Here is a 16,841-nt window from a genome sequence, read left to right as displayed (position 1 = left end):
TGACTTTATCACCCATCAAGCAAGCTTCAAATTTAAATGGCACTCCAAAACCACTTCCGCAATGGGTCAGTGCGTAGCCAACTATTAAGACAGACTATTCAAGGGTGGGCCATAACGATATTTGTTTCTTCCCCTCCACTGCCAAACTCTGTAACTCTTTACCTTCTCATGTTTTCCCAAACACTTATGACCTTCCCCTTTTCAAAAAGCAGATTTTTTTTCTTTCTCAAAAACTCTTAGACTATTCTCTCTTTTCGTACTTTTCTATTCATGCAGTTCTTTAATTTAAGGCTTGGCCTCGATGAGGACTATTCAGTCTGTGCCTGTAGCCTTCAACATTAAAAAAAAAGGAAAAGATGGGGCCTCCGAGAAAAATTTGAGTGTGGATGTGGACATGTGTATTGTTAAGGAGGAGTGGAGATTGGGACCATACTCTATGCAGAGCGTTGGTGCTGCTTAAGCAGTCTCCTTGGATATTGGGCACAATACTGGACGGGTCGCCACTCTGACACAGTATACTAACATGCTGGCACTCATTTTCCCGACCTCGGAAGGATGACAAGCCGAGTTAACCCCAGGATTTCAACTCAGGACCCTATGATCCAAAGCCCATCACCCTAACCATTAAGCCAACACCAGGCATATTGTTAAGGACTGCCTCCTTCTATTATATTTTTTTCATAGAGAGTACCTGGCTTTGGGTGGCATCATAGCTGAAAGCGTGACTGTGCCACTGATGCAATTCTCCTTATTATTTGGAGTGGGAATTTGAAATTTGTTTTGGGTGCCAGCAATAACTCACAACTCTTTACAAAGGACTCCACGGGATCCTTAACATCCACCAACTAATGCCAGCATGTGGGATACTCAATTTAACGTTAATCCAAGGGATGGTACACACATTCATATCTCGCCCTGCATATGAAACACTAGGATGGCAGTTTGTGGCTGGGCCAATCGATTCAAATCCAGGCGAGACAGCTCATAGACAAGTGTGCAAACCTCTCAGCGATCCGACCAGCCCTACTGCCTCAATACCAGGCTCACAAGGGGTTTGATAACCTTGAACTCTGCAAAGGACGTGGTTTGGCACAGTCAGATTTGCATTCACTGATTAAATTCCTGTCCCTATATAAGCAAAATGAAAAAGGTGTGAGCCATCCTACCCAGATTCACCTCGCTATTTGAACACATTCCATACATCTGCAGTTTATAATAATGGGATGTATTCAAACTGCAGAAATCAATTCCACAAATCTGGATCAATGGACAAGGATGCAAGAGTGGTTCAGGCCTCCATCAAGGATATGCCCAGTGAGGATGTCGAATCATCACTGTCTTCTATAACGGTTTGATCTCCAGCTCAAAAAGTTCAATGGGATGTAAAAAAAACAACAAAAAAGGTATTATTCAAATGCATGGTGAGTAGCAAAAGTTAATGGAAGTGGGTTTTAACTGCCATATGCCATCTGAAATAAATAAACAAACAAACCAAAGATATCTATCTTGCAAATTAAAATTTTCACTAATTGTAACGGACTCCGGAACCTATCTCTTCAAACTGCTGAGTCAACTGTACTTTGGTTGTGAAGTTGAAATTAACGCATCATAAAATTATCGTGAAGTTGAAGATAAATATGTAATTCATAGTTTATGAAACTCGCAAGTTGCCTGTGCCTGTGCCGGCACGGGATTCTCATCGGGGGAAGGGAGAGAGCTGGCAAAAATGCAAGTGGCATCTTCTGTCATTGAGCCAGTAACCTGGGAGCAACAATTCACATGTTATCATATCTGATGCTATTTTAAATGCTTTAATGGTGGCGAGGATCTCCATTTGAAACCGTTTTCTCGATCTGTGGAGTTTTTTGATGCTGAGGGTCAGTGATAAATACACGGAACTACAAGGAAATCAGAGACGGGTGGAAGCCATTCAGCCCATCATGCCTGCGCGAACACCATACTAATTTATCTACACAAGATACAAAGAAGGAAATACAAATTTAAAAAAATTATCTACTTATTTTAAGTTTTTGTATTTTTTTCCCCTTCCCCTCAGGGGAGGAGGCATGGGCTTGGTTAAAAACACATCAACCATGCAACCCTCCTTGACAAGACCCCCACCAACAGCACTCCATGCACATGCACACAATCACCCATCAATGCTCAATCTTCCAAGTAGTCCTGTCAACATCCCCATACCCTTCTATCTCCATAACTTCCAAGTCCCTATCTAATTCTAATTTAAACTTATCTACTTTTTCTGCTGTCACTACCTTTCCAGGGAGGCCATTCCATGCATTAACTACTCTCTGAGTAAAAGTCACTTGCCTGGCTACCATCTTCACTCTCCTCTTCTTTACTCTCAGTTTTCTGAGACTGAGAGTCTCAGTAAAACTCATAAAAACTCTCATCTCAGTAAGAGTCTCAGCCACTCTCATAAAAATCTGTATTGGTATCAAAGCCGGTGACCAATTGCAAATTAACAGTAAGATGTTCTCTTTAACACACGATTTATAATAAGGCATTTGGTGCATCATGCCTTTGTCCTATCAAATGCCAGCACTGGTAGAGTAAATTATACAGCTAACTCTAAGCAGGCAATTTTTTCAGGAAACCGGCAAACAGCTACAGTCCCTACTATTTTCAAAAAAGATCCTTAAAGAACATCATGGGATCTTTGGTTTCCACAAGCTAAACGTTTTTTCTCATCCAGCTCCATAAGGATGGTGGGCTCAAGGATGCAGCAGCCTTTGTTGGCCTCACACCAGCACTGCAGTTTTCAGTTAAATATGACCCCATCGGGTACCAAACAGATCAGATAGCTCCATGGTGAGCATGTTCTCACCAAGTGAGCCATCCTGTGCCACCCTCTCACCTGCACCTATCCTGCCAGTTAAAAAAAGAATTGAAGGGCTTTTTTTTTCCAAGGCATTCATGACGAGTAAATATCCCTACATGCGTGAAGTACACCCTTCACAGCAGTGAAAATCATCGTCAATGGCATGTGATGTGGAGTGCTTTAGCAGCTTCACCTGGCTTGTGATTGATATTGTCCTTCGAACCACATTTCGGAGTGACATGACGAATATCAATTTTCTTCACAAGAATCTGAACCTAAAAAAAGGAAACAAAATGCAATTAGAGGCATGATTCATCACCTCTACAGTGACCATAGTGACACCTGTACTACACATTACTTCGGTGATGGAATATATGCACCTTGTGTGTTGTCAAATGTAGATGTACAAAACGGTTTCAAGAGAAAAAAATTAAATCACTTTTATCATTCAATTTGGCACCTACTTTACTATTTTGACTTTTAATACCACATCACACTGGGATTTGTATAACTTAATACAATGCTTGTAAACGTGGTCCGTGGCAAATTGTAAATGGACACTTTATCATGTCAATAACCGCAGGTCATTGACACCAGATACTGTCTACAGTACTATTTAACTATCATTCTGAGGTCATCTATATATAGATATATATATATATATATATAGTATAATGGAGCGAACTGTTTGTTATCTCCTCCTAGATAAAGCATCAATGGTCCACGAAACTCAGCTACATTGTTCTTCGTATACATTATTCTGGATCACGATACTTTTTAGCTCGCTATCACGAGTGAATGAGCAAAAATTAAAGGGGTTAAAAAGTGAAGTTGAGGCCGCCAAGTATTAGCTATGCAACCCGAGGAACATCACCGAACATTATTGGTCCAGTGCTATCACATACCGACCACAGAACAGACCAGTGATGGCAGGATTACTATATATATATATATATATATATATATATATATATATATATATATATATATATATATATATATATATATATATATATATATATATATATATATATATATACTTTTTTTCATGGAGCAAATGTATGTATGTATGTATGTATGTATGTATGTATATCCGCTCTTCACCCATTGCAGTGGCAAATCCAGGGGGGTTCCCTGGTCACCCAGAACTCCTTCTAGTATGTCATATAGTTGCTAGTATGTCATATAGGCACTACTATCACTCAGGTAGGTCTCACTAGTCATGATATTTAACATTGAAACTTGAAGTTTATTGAATTCAAGCTATTTTATTTTTAATTATGCATTGAAATATTAATTTAATTAACTTTTATATCTTTTTGCACAATACATGCATATCAAAAAATATGTGAATGTGCATTTATTTGAAAGCTGCAATAAAGTTTTCATGACGTTCATATGACTTAGATTTTCTGTTATTTGGAAATCCCCCAACCCAATTCCTGGATTTGCCCCTGCATTGGTTGGACAGCTGACCTGACGTCACCCACAATTGTAACCTGAAATACTTAACCTAAAGTATCCAGAGGACCTAAAAGATCCCCCCACATCCCTTGGAGGACCCAAAAGACCCAAAACAACCTTGAGAACCCAAAGGACCCTGAGGATCTAAATGACCCCAAGGACCCAAAAGACCATGAAGACCCAAAATACTCTTAAGACCCTTAAAGACCCAAAATACCTAAAAGACCTAGAAGATCCAAAACACCACACAGACCTAAAAGACCCTGAAGATACAAAATGACCCGAAGGACCCAAAATACCTAAAAGACCCAGAAGATCCAAGAGACCCCAAGGACCAAAAAGACCATCAAAACCCAAATACACAGAAGACCCTTAAAGACCCAAAAGACCCCACAGACACAAATACCTAAAAGACCGTAAAGACCATTGAAGACCCCAAAGATTTAAAAGCTAAAAGACCCAAAATACCGAGAAAAAAAAAACCTTTAAAGACACCAAAGATGCTGAAGACCCTTAAAGAACCAAAAGACCCAAAATGCCTTAAAGACTCTTAAAGACCCCAAATATCCAAAACACCCCAAAGACCCTTAAAAACCCCAAAGACCTTAAAGACCCAAAACACCCTGAAGACTCAAAAGACCCTGAAGACCCTTAAATACCAAAAAGACCCTGAAGATCCAAAAATGCCACAAAGATCCGCTGCTGTTGTTGACGTGACCCGCTGGGATTCGTACCATAGCCACGACCCGTCATAGCCACGGGTTGTACCAGGGCACTGGGCCGACCCGTGGCTATGACACTAATATTCTTTGTGGCATGTGTGAAAGGGTGCATCTGATGGTGTCCTTCACGTCAAGCCAATTTTTGGTTTTTGCCTTTCTCATGAGAAGGCTGGAGAATCCACGCTAACATCTTTAGGCAGTGATAAATGGCAGGAGGATGCTAATGCCCATTTCAGCCAACCATGGGTATTCACTTGCAACCGGGCATTGGAATTGTCTTGGAAGCGTTTCCATGAATTTGGCTTTCACATAATCACCACGGGTCATGCTGGTACACAGTTTCTGTATGTACGTGATCAATATCAGTGGCTAATTGCTCAGTCGTTGCACTGAAAGGATCATTCATCAGGGAATGAAGTGCTTCTGGTAGCGCTGAGAGGTAGCACGAGAACGTGTTGCAAAGGGCAATCAAGAATTCACTGACAGTCTGCCCGAGAGCATATCAACATTGACTTTCTCCTCCTCGCTGAATGAGGAAAGTCTTGGAATTATACCATATCTGTGTGTCCAGCTGCATGTGCCACAGATTCGACTTTGGTCGAACGTTATCACTCCATTGAAAGATTGAGGTCATTCAGACGATCAGAGATATCGACTGGATATATCAATAATTTTCTCAGAGCAGAACCTCGTGTTCAGCTCTCGTTTCTGTCTTCGAATTAAAAAAAAAACGCCACCATACGTTCACAAAGTGTCAAAACACGTTTTCCTGCCCCATCTTGTGGGCTGACAGGATGGCTTAAAGTTAAAAACACTTGCCTCGAAGCTGTCTACCCTGGGTTCGAATCCTGACTCAGCCAAAAACTGTCATCCTAGTGTTTCAATGGACAATAAGTCCTTCGGATGGACAATAAATGGGAGTCCCATCAGCCAGCAATCGTCGATGGACGATAAAGATCCTATGGTGTCCTTCATAAAGAGTAGATAAGCTGTCGCTGGTACCATGGACAATTTACAAATTTCTGCCATAACCAGCAGAGGGCATTGCATCAACAGCGCAGCTCTGCACCTGAGCCAATGACGCTACCCTGCAGCCTTGTGCTGCACGTGAAAGAAGCAAAAGAAGAATGCCCATCCCTTAGAGAAACACTGCACTTGTGAATTAAAAAAAGAAGAATTTCGTATTCACCACCCCATTTAGTTGCGGAAGGATATTTAATATTCTTCAAATAATTTTTGTTTCATCCATCACATAATGTTGGGAACAACAATTTCTCCAAAACTTAGAGATCTCTGTAGAATTTACCCCCTTTATAGAACTATCCTTCTCCAGTAAGTGTTCTTTGATGTATTATTGAAAAAATGAAGAATCCTGTCAACCCATTGTCTAAAACTCTAAACGATGTATTGTTTGGTCTCGAATTTTCTCCATTGCTATAATGGCTGGTCGCTATGATCGCGAAAGTGCACAGTCAGCATCTCTATCAGCAATTCGATTCCACTACTACACACAACAATTTGAATGCTATTCCACAACTACATGCATGCAGACTAACACAACAGCTGAACCAAACAAGCCGAAACAAAGGATGTACAAACGTAATTTGATCGAATGCACGAATGACATTCATCCTCACGTTGTTGATACTTACATTTCCTCCACCAGGAACGTGTTTGATGTTTGCGAGAGACCCGCACTTCGCCTGTACGTGGCTGAAATCCATCTTCTTGTTGAAGATTTTTACCTGGGTGAATGATTGCACAGTAAAGCTCCGACAAACACCAAGAAAACCTGAGCTGAACAGTGAGGTTGTTGAGAATTTTGTTTTTACAAATGCCGAATGTGTCGTTGACAACCCACCGATGTCAAAATACAGTATAAGTACAGTGTCTTTTAAAAGTCTGGAATCATTGGAAATATTTTGAAAAAAAAACTTTTTTTCAGACGGGTCGATGCTTTGAGATGTTCTGGAACCCCCAGAGGTGTTCTGGAATATAATGCCCCCCCCCCAGAGTCCAGATTTAACGCCTCTTAATTTATTTAAGAGTCAGTGGTTTATACCATGAGATTTAAGTCAGAGATACCATAATTTAAGTCAGTGGTTTATACCATGAGACCACGTACTATTGAAGATCTAGAGAATGAAATCAGAAACCAATTTGCTAAAACGAACGTGTCAATGTTGAGAAACATTCAAAGAAACCTACATACAAGAATTGATGTGTGCATACATGTCAGTGGCTCACAATTTGAGCTGTTTTTTATTTTTAAGAAAAATTGTAAAATAAATATCCCGATGATTCCAGACTTTTGAAACTCCCTGAATATTGGAGGAGCCATGTTGACATTCCCATATGAGCACTTCCATCAGGATGCCGTGGCTCGGGTTCAAATTGCAAGCAATGCGTTGATTTGTCCATTATGATCAATGTCCATATCATTCAAAATACACTAACAAATCTATTAACCTCTTTCAATGATATAACCTAATGTTGCTTATATCTTTACTATAATTCACGGACCGGTGTGTGTGTGTGTCTGTGTCTGTGTGTGTGTGTGTGTGTGTGTGTGTGTGTGTGTGTGTGTGTGTGTGTGTGTGTGTGTGTGTGTGTGTGTGTGTGTGTGTGTGTGTGTGTGTGTGTGTGTGTGTGTGTGTGTGCGTGCGTGCGTGCGTTGTGCTACTCCTACAATTCTGGGCCAATTACATCCAGACTTGCTAACATAAGATCAGCATGACCCCAATTAGTGCATCTGGGTGTTTTTATCTCAGTCAGTGGTGTTGGTGGGGGCGGGGGTGGAGAGGGAGGGGTGGTAGGGTGGTACGCAAATTCTTTATGTAAATGTGTATTGTGTCGCACTGCTCCAGCCGGGAGAGGGTATTGAAGTCCCCACCTTTTATAGTACAGTATTCCTATCCCCACATTTTCCAGTGCAGTGAGGTGTTTTGAATTACACACTTTGAATATGGATAATAACATGTTACCAAATGACTATGAATCCTTGTTACCAAATGGCTATGAATCCTTGTTACCAAATGACTATGAATCCTTGTTACCAAATGGCTATGAATCCTTGTTACCAAATGACTATGAATCCTTGTTACCAAATGGCTATGAATCCTTGTTACCAAATGGCTATGAATCCTTGTTATCAAATGACTATGAATCCTTGTTACCAAATGGCTATGAATCCTTGTTACCAAATGACTATGAATCCTTGTTACCAAATGGCTATGAATCCTTGTTACCAAATGGCTATGAATCCTTATTACCAAATGGCTATGAATCCTTGTTACCAAATGGCTATGAATCCTTGTTACCAAATGGCTATGAATCCTTGTTACCAAATGGCTCTGAATCCTTGTTACCAAATAACTATGAATCCTTGTTACCAAATGGCTATGAATCCTTGTTACCAAATGACTATGAATCCTTGTTACCAAATGGCTATGAATCCTTGTTACCAAATGGCTATGAATCCTTGTTACCAAATGACTATGAATCCTTGTTACCAAATGACTATGAATCCTTGTTACCAAATGGCTATGAATCCTTGTTACCAAATGGCTATGAATCCTTATTACCAAATGGCTATGAATCCTTGTTACCAAATGACTATGAATCCTTGTTACCAAATGGCTATGAATCCTTGTTACCAAATGGCTATGAATCCTTGTTACCAAATGGCTATGAATCCTTGTTACCAAATGACTATGAATCCTTGTTACCAAATGGCTATGAATCCTTGTTACCAAATGGCTATGAATCCTTATTACCAAATGGCTATGAATCCTTGTTACCAAATGACTATGAATCCTTGTTACCAAATGGCTATGAATCATTGTTACCAAATCGCTATAAATAATGGAGTGATTAACCGAGAAATGTTTCTCAATTGTGAACCTTCGTTCGGCTTGACAGTGATTTGCTCTCCATTGAGCCTGGGGTGCCTGGGGTGACAGTGTGGCTGGAGGGTGGACCGGGAATCATGGAGGTCGTGCTTGCACTCCCAGGTGTTGTACATTCGTTCTTTTTCTCTGCACTTCGAGAAACATCTTTCTTGTTTAGATCTGTTCCGAAAGCTGCAAGGTCCCAGAAATGTATCCGAGTGGAAAAGATAACACGTATCACATTCACATTTGTCCACAAATAGATGGATTCGTTCAACTGATAGCAATCATATCCTCAACAGATAAATGTACATTTAACAAACTTGTCGTGCAATCTGTGTGTAAAGTTCCTTTTTATTGAGATGCAGGTAGGTGTGCCAAAGTGAATGTATAAAAGGGCCTATGGGTTACTTTTTTGTTTTTGATAATTTTGGCCCAATGTGTGCAAGGAACACCTTCAGCAGAACACCCAAAGACCATGACTGCATAGTCGACTCCAATAGAGGTGTCTCATGTACTTCTCAAACCAACTCACTCACCGTGGACGTCTCATTTCAGAATATGTCTTTACACCAGGATTACCACCCATTAATAAGATGTAAAGATTAATGGAATTCTCTCATCCCCCCTTCCTGTACAGGCTGGAGTTCTTCAAGGCAGTGTTCTGGGCCCAGTGCTTTTTCTGGTTTTCATCAATGATCTCACAGATTCCTTGGAAAATCCTCTTCATCTTTTTGCTGATGACTCCACCCTCTATGCCTGGTGTTGGCTTAATGGTTAGGATGGTGGGCTTTGGATCCTATGGTCCTGAGTTCAAATCCCACTCAGCTGTTTAATTACTACCAGGTGAGGTTAACTCAGCCTGTCATCCTTCTGAGGTCGGCAAAATGAGTGCCAGCATGCTGGTATACTGTGTCAGAGTGGCAACCCGTTCAGGATTGTGCCCAAGAGCCAAGGAGACTGCTTAGGCAGCACCAACGCTCCGCCCAGAGTATGGTCCCAATCTCTTCTTCTCCTCCTCCTCCTCCTCCTCCTCCTCCTCCTCTCCACCCTCTGCCATACCATCTGTCATCCCTCAGATCGGCAAGCAGAAACTTCTTCACTCTCTGCAGATGTGGATAAAATCACAAGCTGGTCCAACACTTGGAATATGTCTTTCCATCCTGACAAATCTCACACTCTCACCATGTCTGTCCGAAAGGATCATCTGCTGGAACCCCCCCCCCCATCTACTTTCTCAACAATCCTCTGGAAGAAGTCCTTTATTTCATACTTCTGGGTCCCACTATCTGCCATGATCTTTCCTGGGAAAGCCACATCTCCAAGCTGGCTTCCAACACCACTCAATGGTTGGGCTTCCTCCGTCATGCAAGGTCCTTCGTTGCCACACCTGCACACCTCAGCTCCTGACCATGTACAAAGCTTTCATCCACAGTCTGATGAAGTACTGCTCCCCCCTCTGGTGTGCTGCTGCTGCTTCATACTGAGCTCACCTGAGGATCATTGGTATCTCCCACGATGAGGCTAAGTCTGGGTCTCTCACTGCAGGCTGGTCAGTGGTCTTTCTGCCTTCCACCATCTCCTCTCCGGTCTTGCCCCCCCCCCCACCTGCTCTGTCTATGATCTGCCCCCATATTTCCTCAGGGTGCTCAAGGTCCACCAAAAAACCCCTTCTGGTGAAACGACCAAAATTAAGAATCATTGCTCACCTTCACTCTTTCATTCCTCTGTTTTCCCGCCTCTGGAACAAACTCCCACGCTCCCACGAAAACTTCAATCCCACTCCCCCTCCAGGTCTTCAAAACTGCTGTTCACCACCACCTCTCGTCTTCCCCCATCCAAAATCTTCATCTTAACTACCCCCATTAATCCACCCCAAACACACCTCCCTCAAATTACCTGTTTTCCTTCCTGAAAGTCCCTGTGATCCCATCTTGTTTACCCCATGTATCCCGCCCCATCCCTCTCCCTCTCCATTCCACAAATCTCCTGTTGTCTTTGTTAACCTCCGCCATTGAAGATGGATGGAGGTTACTGTTTTCACCCCTTTCTGTTTGTTTGTTTGTTTGTGAACAGTATTACGGAAAAACTCCTTGACGGATTTCGACGAAACTTGGTGTGGGGATGAGGTCTGGTCCAAGGATCATGCCATTAGATTTTGGACTCGGTCCGAAATCCAATATGGCCGCTATGGCGGGCATTTTGAAAAAAATATTTGAATTCTTTTTTTTTGCCTTTCTACATGTTTTAAGTGATTTCCAACCCCCCCCCCTCCTCCAAAAAAAATTGTTAGAGAAAAAAAAATTTTGCAACTTTTTTTCCAACAAAATTTCGATTTTTTTTTTTTTTGCATTTCTACATGTTATAAGTGATTTCCAACAATAAAACATGCCAAAATTATAATTGCGGCTGATGTTGGAACTTCAGGTGGATATACCCACGTAAAATCAATTTCTGTCTCAAGGAATCTAGTTATGACGGATTAATTGAGTATGTAAAAGTTAAAAGTAAAAGGGAAAGTTGCAAACTATAACTCTGTGAGCACTGTTGATGTCAAATTGAATGAATAGGATATCAGGTTCACTTGAGTGACCCAGCAGTATTGGCGGGGAGGTTTTGCACTCTACCGAGTGCTCCCCCTCTAGTTCCCCACTATTTTGTGCTTACCTCTCCTCCCCCTCTTGTCTCCTGCTTTGTTATATGTTTTTTTTAATATTAGCTGTTACACGAGCCTCCACTTGGTATACAAAAAAAGTGAAAACTAAAAAAGCCTGTTGTTGGCTTCATGATTAAGATGGATTAAGGTGGATTAAGGCGTAAGATCTTAGTCGTGACTTTGAGCCCCTGTCACGCCATTAACTAACACCAGGTGGGGTTGACTCAGCCTGCCATCATTCCAAAGTCGTCAAAATGTACCATCTTTCTGGAAACAGGGGGCAATCCATCAGTGGCACAGCTGTGCTCCCAGCAATGATGCAACCAGCAGCCACAAGCTGCATATGAAATAATTTCATAAGATGTACACAGTTACACAGTGGTTATGAAATACTTTTATGAAATTCTCGGTGTGAACTTCAACCTTGAGAAGAAAAATGTGTTGTATATTGTTCAGGAGAATAAAGATCACCAATGCCTTTATCAATTTCATTATTGCAGAAAATTTTGCTCAGATACCGATCTTGTCTTTCCTGTGCGGCACACTGCTGCTTGGCTGGACCATTGGCTCGGGAACACAGCTGTGCTACGGATGCAGTGCCCCCTCTAGGTTTGTGCAGGAATTTGGAATCTGATAACGGTGCTGCCAATAGCTTGCGTTCTCTTCGCGAAGGACGCCGTGGGATCTTCAACGCCCACCAACCAATGCCAGCAGGTGTGACGCCCAGTTTAACGTCCATCCGAGGGACGACACACACAATGATGAACCACCCTGTCTGTGAAACATCAGGATGACAGTTTATAGCTGGGTTAGAATTCAAACCCAGGCAAGACAGCTTAGAGGTGAGAGTGCGTACCTCTTGGTCATCCTGTCAAGCCAGATACCGATAATATCAAGTTTTGTTACAATATCTTTCCGATGAAAATAATTACCGGAATAAAGACTGATCGCCATGGTCACCTCATCGTGTTTTCCATACCCAGTCCAATGTTGGTTTACACTCACTGACTAATCTCCTCTTTTCCTGCCTTCGACACATCTTCACCTGCTGTTGTGCATCTGTGCACATATTCCCCTCTGGTGACCAGGCACCCTGCAATGTAGCTCTTTCATGAGCCTCAACTTCTGTTTAGAAAATAATAAAAGCACAGCACTGTTAAGAAAATTTTCTTTAAACCATGGTCCCATGGAGAATTGGTTTGAGGCACGGATGGGACATGTATCGGAGGCTGGCTCAAATATTGCTTGCATCCTTGTTAGAAAAGGCAGTGATATGTACATTTGTGGATTAATCATTTTTGAAGGAAATTGTCTGTGTATTGTTGGTAACTGATAACCCCAATCATATATTTCCTGTTTTAATGCATGAGCTGAAGATAAAGATAGCAACAAGAGAGAGAACAAAGGTGGATACAATGAACAATTAAATAATTCGCATATCCGGATCTGGTTTAGGATCTTCACCAAAATCGAATCAATTCGTCGTGGTCACACACGCAACAAGTCTACCAAGTTTCGTCCGAATCCGTCCGCAACTTTTTGAGATATCATCCACACAAAAAAAAAAACCAGACAAACAAACAGACAGACGGGGGTGAAGCATAACCTCCTTCCACCTTCGGTGGGGGAGGTAATAAATATAAAAATTATGGTGAAATGAAATACCGCTTGGCTGCACTGTATAGTAATGATTGCCTGGCAAGGATATCTCGACTGGACTGATGCAAATAATTTAAACTTGGATGAGAACATGAACAGAATGAACCACCTGCTGCAAGACCGGCCATCTCAATCAATGTGGCATGCATCAGGTGAATTGAGGGTCACATTGTTTGTCTGACTGGTCATCATTTCAGTTCAGAACTGAACGTCAATAGGCTGACAGGATGGCCTGGAGGTATGCACATTGCCTCTAAGTCGTCTCGCCTGGGTTTGAATCCTAACCCAACTAGAAACGGTCATCCCGGTGTCTCGCAGGGAGGGCGAGGTATCATTGTGTGCCGTCTCTCAGATGGATGTCAAACTGGGAGTCCAGTCTGTCAGCATCAGTTGGTTGACGTTAAAGATCCCACGACGTCTTTCACACAAAGAGTCGGCAAACTCTCACCGGAACCTTGGCCAATTTCCAAATTACTGCTGGGAGAGGGATGGCAAACCGCCAAACATGACCCCAGGTCATGAAACTACTTCGGCAGAACCAAAGCTCTGTAACACAGATTTATGGTAGGCCTGGTGTTGGCTTCGTGGTTCGGGTGGCTAGCTTGGGATCTTAGAGTACTGAGTTTGAGCCACGTTTGCTACTGAATTAACACCAGGTGGGGTTGACTCAGCCCATCATCTTTCCGAGGTCAGAGAAATGAGTACCAGTGTACTGGTATAGGGGCACAGGCACGCCCCAACAAAATGATAGCCACCCAGCAGCCAAGCTAGCATACGCAAGAAGAAGACAGTGTATGGTAAATCAGAATGGAGTGTCCAGTCTTATCATTCATTACAAGTTAGTTGTTCAGGATAATATTGTTATAAACAAAAATCTCGGTCAAATCAAGGAAGGATGTTCAATTATCTTACAGGATGGCCTTGCGAGTTTGCCAGTGCTGGCCGTTGGCTTTGGGGTGGAGCTTTTCACCGAGCCAGAGCAAAGTGGTGTTGATGTCACAGGATGCTTCACTTGCGATGACTTCATTGATTTGCCTGAAGATGGTCTTCTTATCGGTGCAGTCTGAGAGGATGGAGTCACGGTGTTTACACAAGGGTTCTTGGCCATTGACTGCCGATGTGAATGTTCTGCGCTCTACAGGAAAAGGGTAAAATATTAGAGTACACCTCAACATCTCCTCCTCGATCCCCCAACTTCAACCTCCTCTCGATGTTCAGATGCTCCAATATTTTGTCACCTCGAATTATCTTGCGTCAAGGAGAAGGTCTTTTTCAAACAGACCATTTACTTTGGAGCCTTCCATTTATCACAAACCGTTGGGAGATGGAGGGGTGGAAGGTGGGGGTGATGTTAAAAAAAAAAATTTTAAAAAGTAAAACTGAGAAAAGGCAGAGAAGGGAGGATGATAGGAAGAAGAAAGGAGGGTAAGGAAGTATCATGGGAGTGGGGAGAGAAGGGAAATAGGTTTGGGATGAGATGAAAGTAAGGGGAGAGATGAGAAGAGGGATGAGCGGGGCATCAGAGTAAGGGCAGGGGATAGCAGGTTGGAGGTCAAATCAACACAGTACTGTGTATGAAATTTGAACCTGATATCTGTATTATGATTGATGGGCTACAAGGTATGTGCTGAGATAGAAGTACTAAAGTATTCCAACACATTGCATTTGCCACCATTCAAAAAGTTCAACTACAATATAATGCACTACTAATTTAACAATGTGAAACCTCGCTTCTAATCTCAGTGTTCAGCCTGGTGTTGCCTTAGCGGTGAAAGTGGCTCGCTTGGGACCTTAGAGAACTGAGTTCAAGCCCCTGTCCACCATTGAATTAACAACAGGTCGGGTCATCCTTCTGAAGTTGGTGAAATGAGTACCAGTGTCCTGGGGTAATAACCATTAGGGGGTAACCTGTGTCGGAGTATGCCTGGTGTTGGCCTAATGGTTCGGGTGGTCGGCTTGGGATCCTAGGATCCTGAGTTCCAATCCTGCCTAGCTGTTGAATTAATACCAGGTGGGGTTGACTCTGCCTGTCATCCTTCCGAGGTCGGCAAAATGAGTGCCAGCATGCTAGTATCCTGTGTTGGAGTGGCGACCAGGATTGTGCCCAATAGCCAAGGATACTGCTTAAGCAGCACCAATGCTCAGCACAGAGTATGGTCCTCATGGATGCACGGATGTGTTGGAGTGGCAACCCATCCAAGATGGTACTCCTTGCCAATGAAACTGCCGTGGCAACCCAATGTGAATTTACAGCAAGAAAGGAATGCTATTATGGTATTATTAATCTCAGTGTGCATTACTGCAGCAATTTGTCTCAGATTCATTGCTGTTCAGTCTTAAAGCTGCTGAGTTTCAAGCAGTGAAGATCATGGGTATTTTGCATGGGAAAGCCCAGAATCAGGGAGGATTGCTCTCTGATGGCACGGCAAGCAGTTGCCAGTCTATGTTTTCTCCTGCCTCTTATGTGGTTTGTCCCCTTCTCGCCCTCACTCATCCATCTGCCTCCATCGTCCAGTCGGGCACACATGTTCATCCATTAATCCATTCCGTATCAATGACACAAAGTCCATGCTTTTATCTTTCCTCCTTCACTCCATTCCTCTCACAACACTCCACCCTTACAACACTCAAGCCACGACCTTAATATGGACATGGCTCACCAAGGCAGCATGGGAGAAATGATTTTGGTTAAAATGATGGTTAATCTGACGGAAAGGAATGAAGACTTGAGTGAAGACGAAAGCTTCTTTTGGCTTATAGAAATGCAACAAAGTTAACAAAATGTCCTCCTTAATATGAATATATCACAGTACCTTTGACTTCCTCCCAGGACTTCCGACTTTGTTCGATGGAGCAGGGCTTGGCAAAAGCCTCTCGGATTTGGGAACTGCAGGACAACAACACGGTGTCAACAAGTAATTCTCAGTTATACAACGACTTGCAGAACCACAATGTAGTTGTGTACAACAGTGAACTACAATTGACAGCATACTGTTCAGTACGTTGCTGTTTTTTTCACTTCTTTCTGGACTCATTTCAAGAACTTCCACACCGGAGGATGCCATGAGCCCGATCAAAACCCGCACTATGGTTGTTAAGATATGTTTGTTTGGCCATGCTCTATCTTTTTAAATGCTGAGCATGAAGCAAGGAAGCAAGACATACCACCATTTTTAAACATCTTTGCGATGACCCAGCCTCTAGGTGAGAATCACCAACCTCCCAGACTCAAAGCGGATGCTCGAAGTCGAAGCCGTTACGACAAAGCATCTGGCAAATGACTTAGGATCTTTGTTCTTGAGATCTTTTCACCGATCATTTGGTTGTCAGGAAAGAAGGATGGACTAGAGATACACACATTTGCCTCTTAGCTGACGAGCCTGGGTTCGAATTCTAAATCCAGCTATAAACTGTCATTCCGGTGTTTCACAAGCAGGGTGATTCATCAATGTGCGTGCCGTCCCTCGGATGGACGCTAAACTGGGAGTCCCGTCTGCTGGCATTAGCTGGTGGACGTTAAAAGATCCCACGGTGTCCTTCACGAAGAGTAGGTGAGCTATCGCCAGGACCGTGAACCAATTCCAAATTCCTGCTCTAATTACTGCTGGGAG

At 42.6% G+C, this 16,841-nt stretch overlaps 1 protein-coding gene across 3 annotated transcripts in view; it reads right to left on the bottom strand.

The window, feature by feature from the left end:
* Window positions 1-16,841, bottom strand: part of LOC147028931 (uncharacterized) — a 158,576-nt gene that overhangs the window by 14,360 nt on the left and 127,375 nt on the right. For all 3 annotated transcript variants that reach the window (XM_085879817.1, XM_085879816.1, XM_085879818.1), the window contains 5 exons: window positions 16,044-16,117; window positions 14,143-14,365; window positions 8,929-9,107; window positions 6,678-6,770; window positions 3,033-3,114 (listed from right to left, as the gene is read on the bottom strand). In XM_085879817.1, coding sequence (XP_085735943.1) covers window positions 3,033-3,114; window positions 6,678-6,770; window positions 8,929-9,107; window positions 14,143-14,365; window positions 16,044-16,117 — 651 coding nt within the window. The remainder of the gene's footprint in view (window positions 1-3,032; window positions 3,115-6,677; window positions 6,771-8,928; window positions 9,108-14,142; window positions 14,366-16,043; window positions 16,118-16,841) is intronic.

The sequence above is a fragment of the Eptatretus burgeri genome, chromosome 4 (assembly GCF_056783735.1).
Source record: "Eptatretus burgeri isolate ZD-2024b chromosome 4, Ebu_testis_v1, whole genome shotgun sequence".
Classification (NCBI taxonomy): Eukaryota; Metazoa; Chordata; class Myxini; order Myxiniformes; family Myxinidae; genus Eptatretus; species Eptatretus burgeri.
Note: the sequence above shows the minus strand (reverse complement) of the source record. Positions and strands in the feature narration are given on the sequence as shown.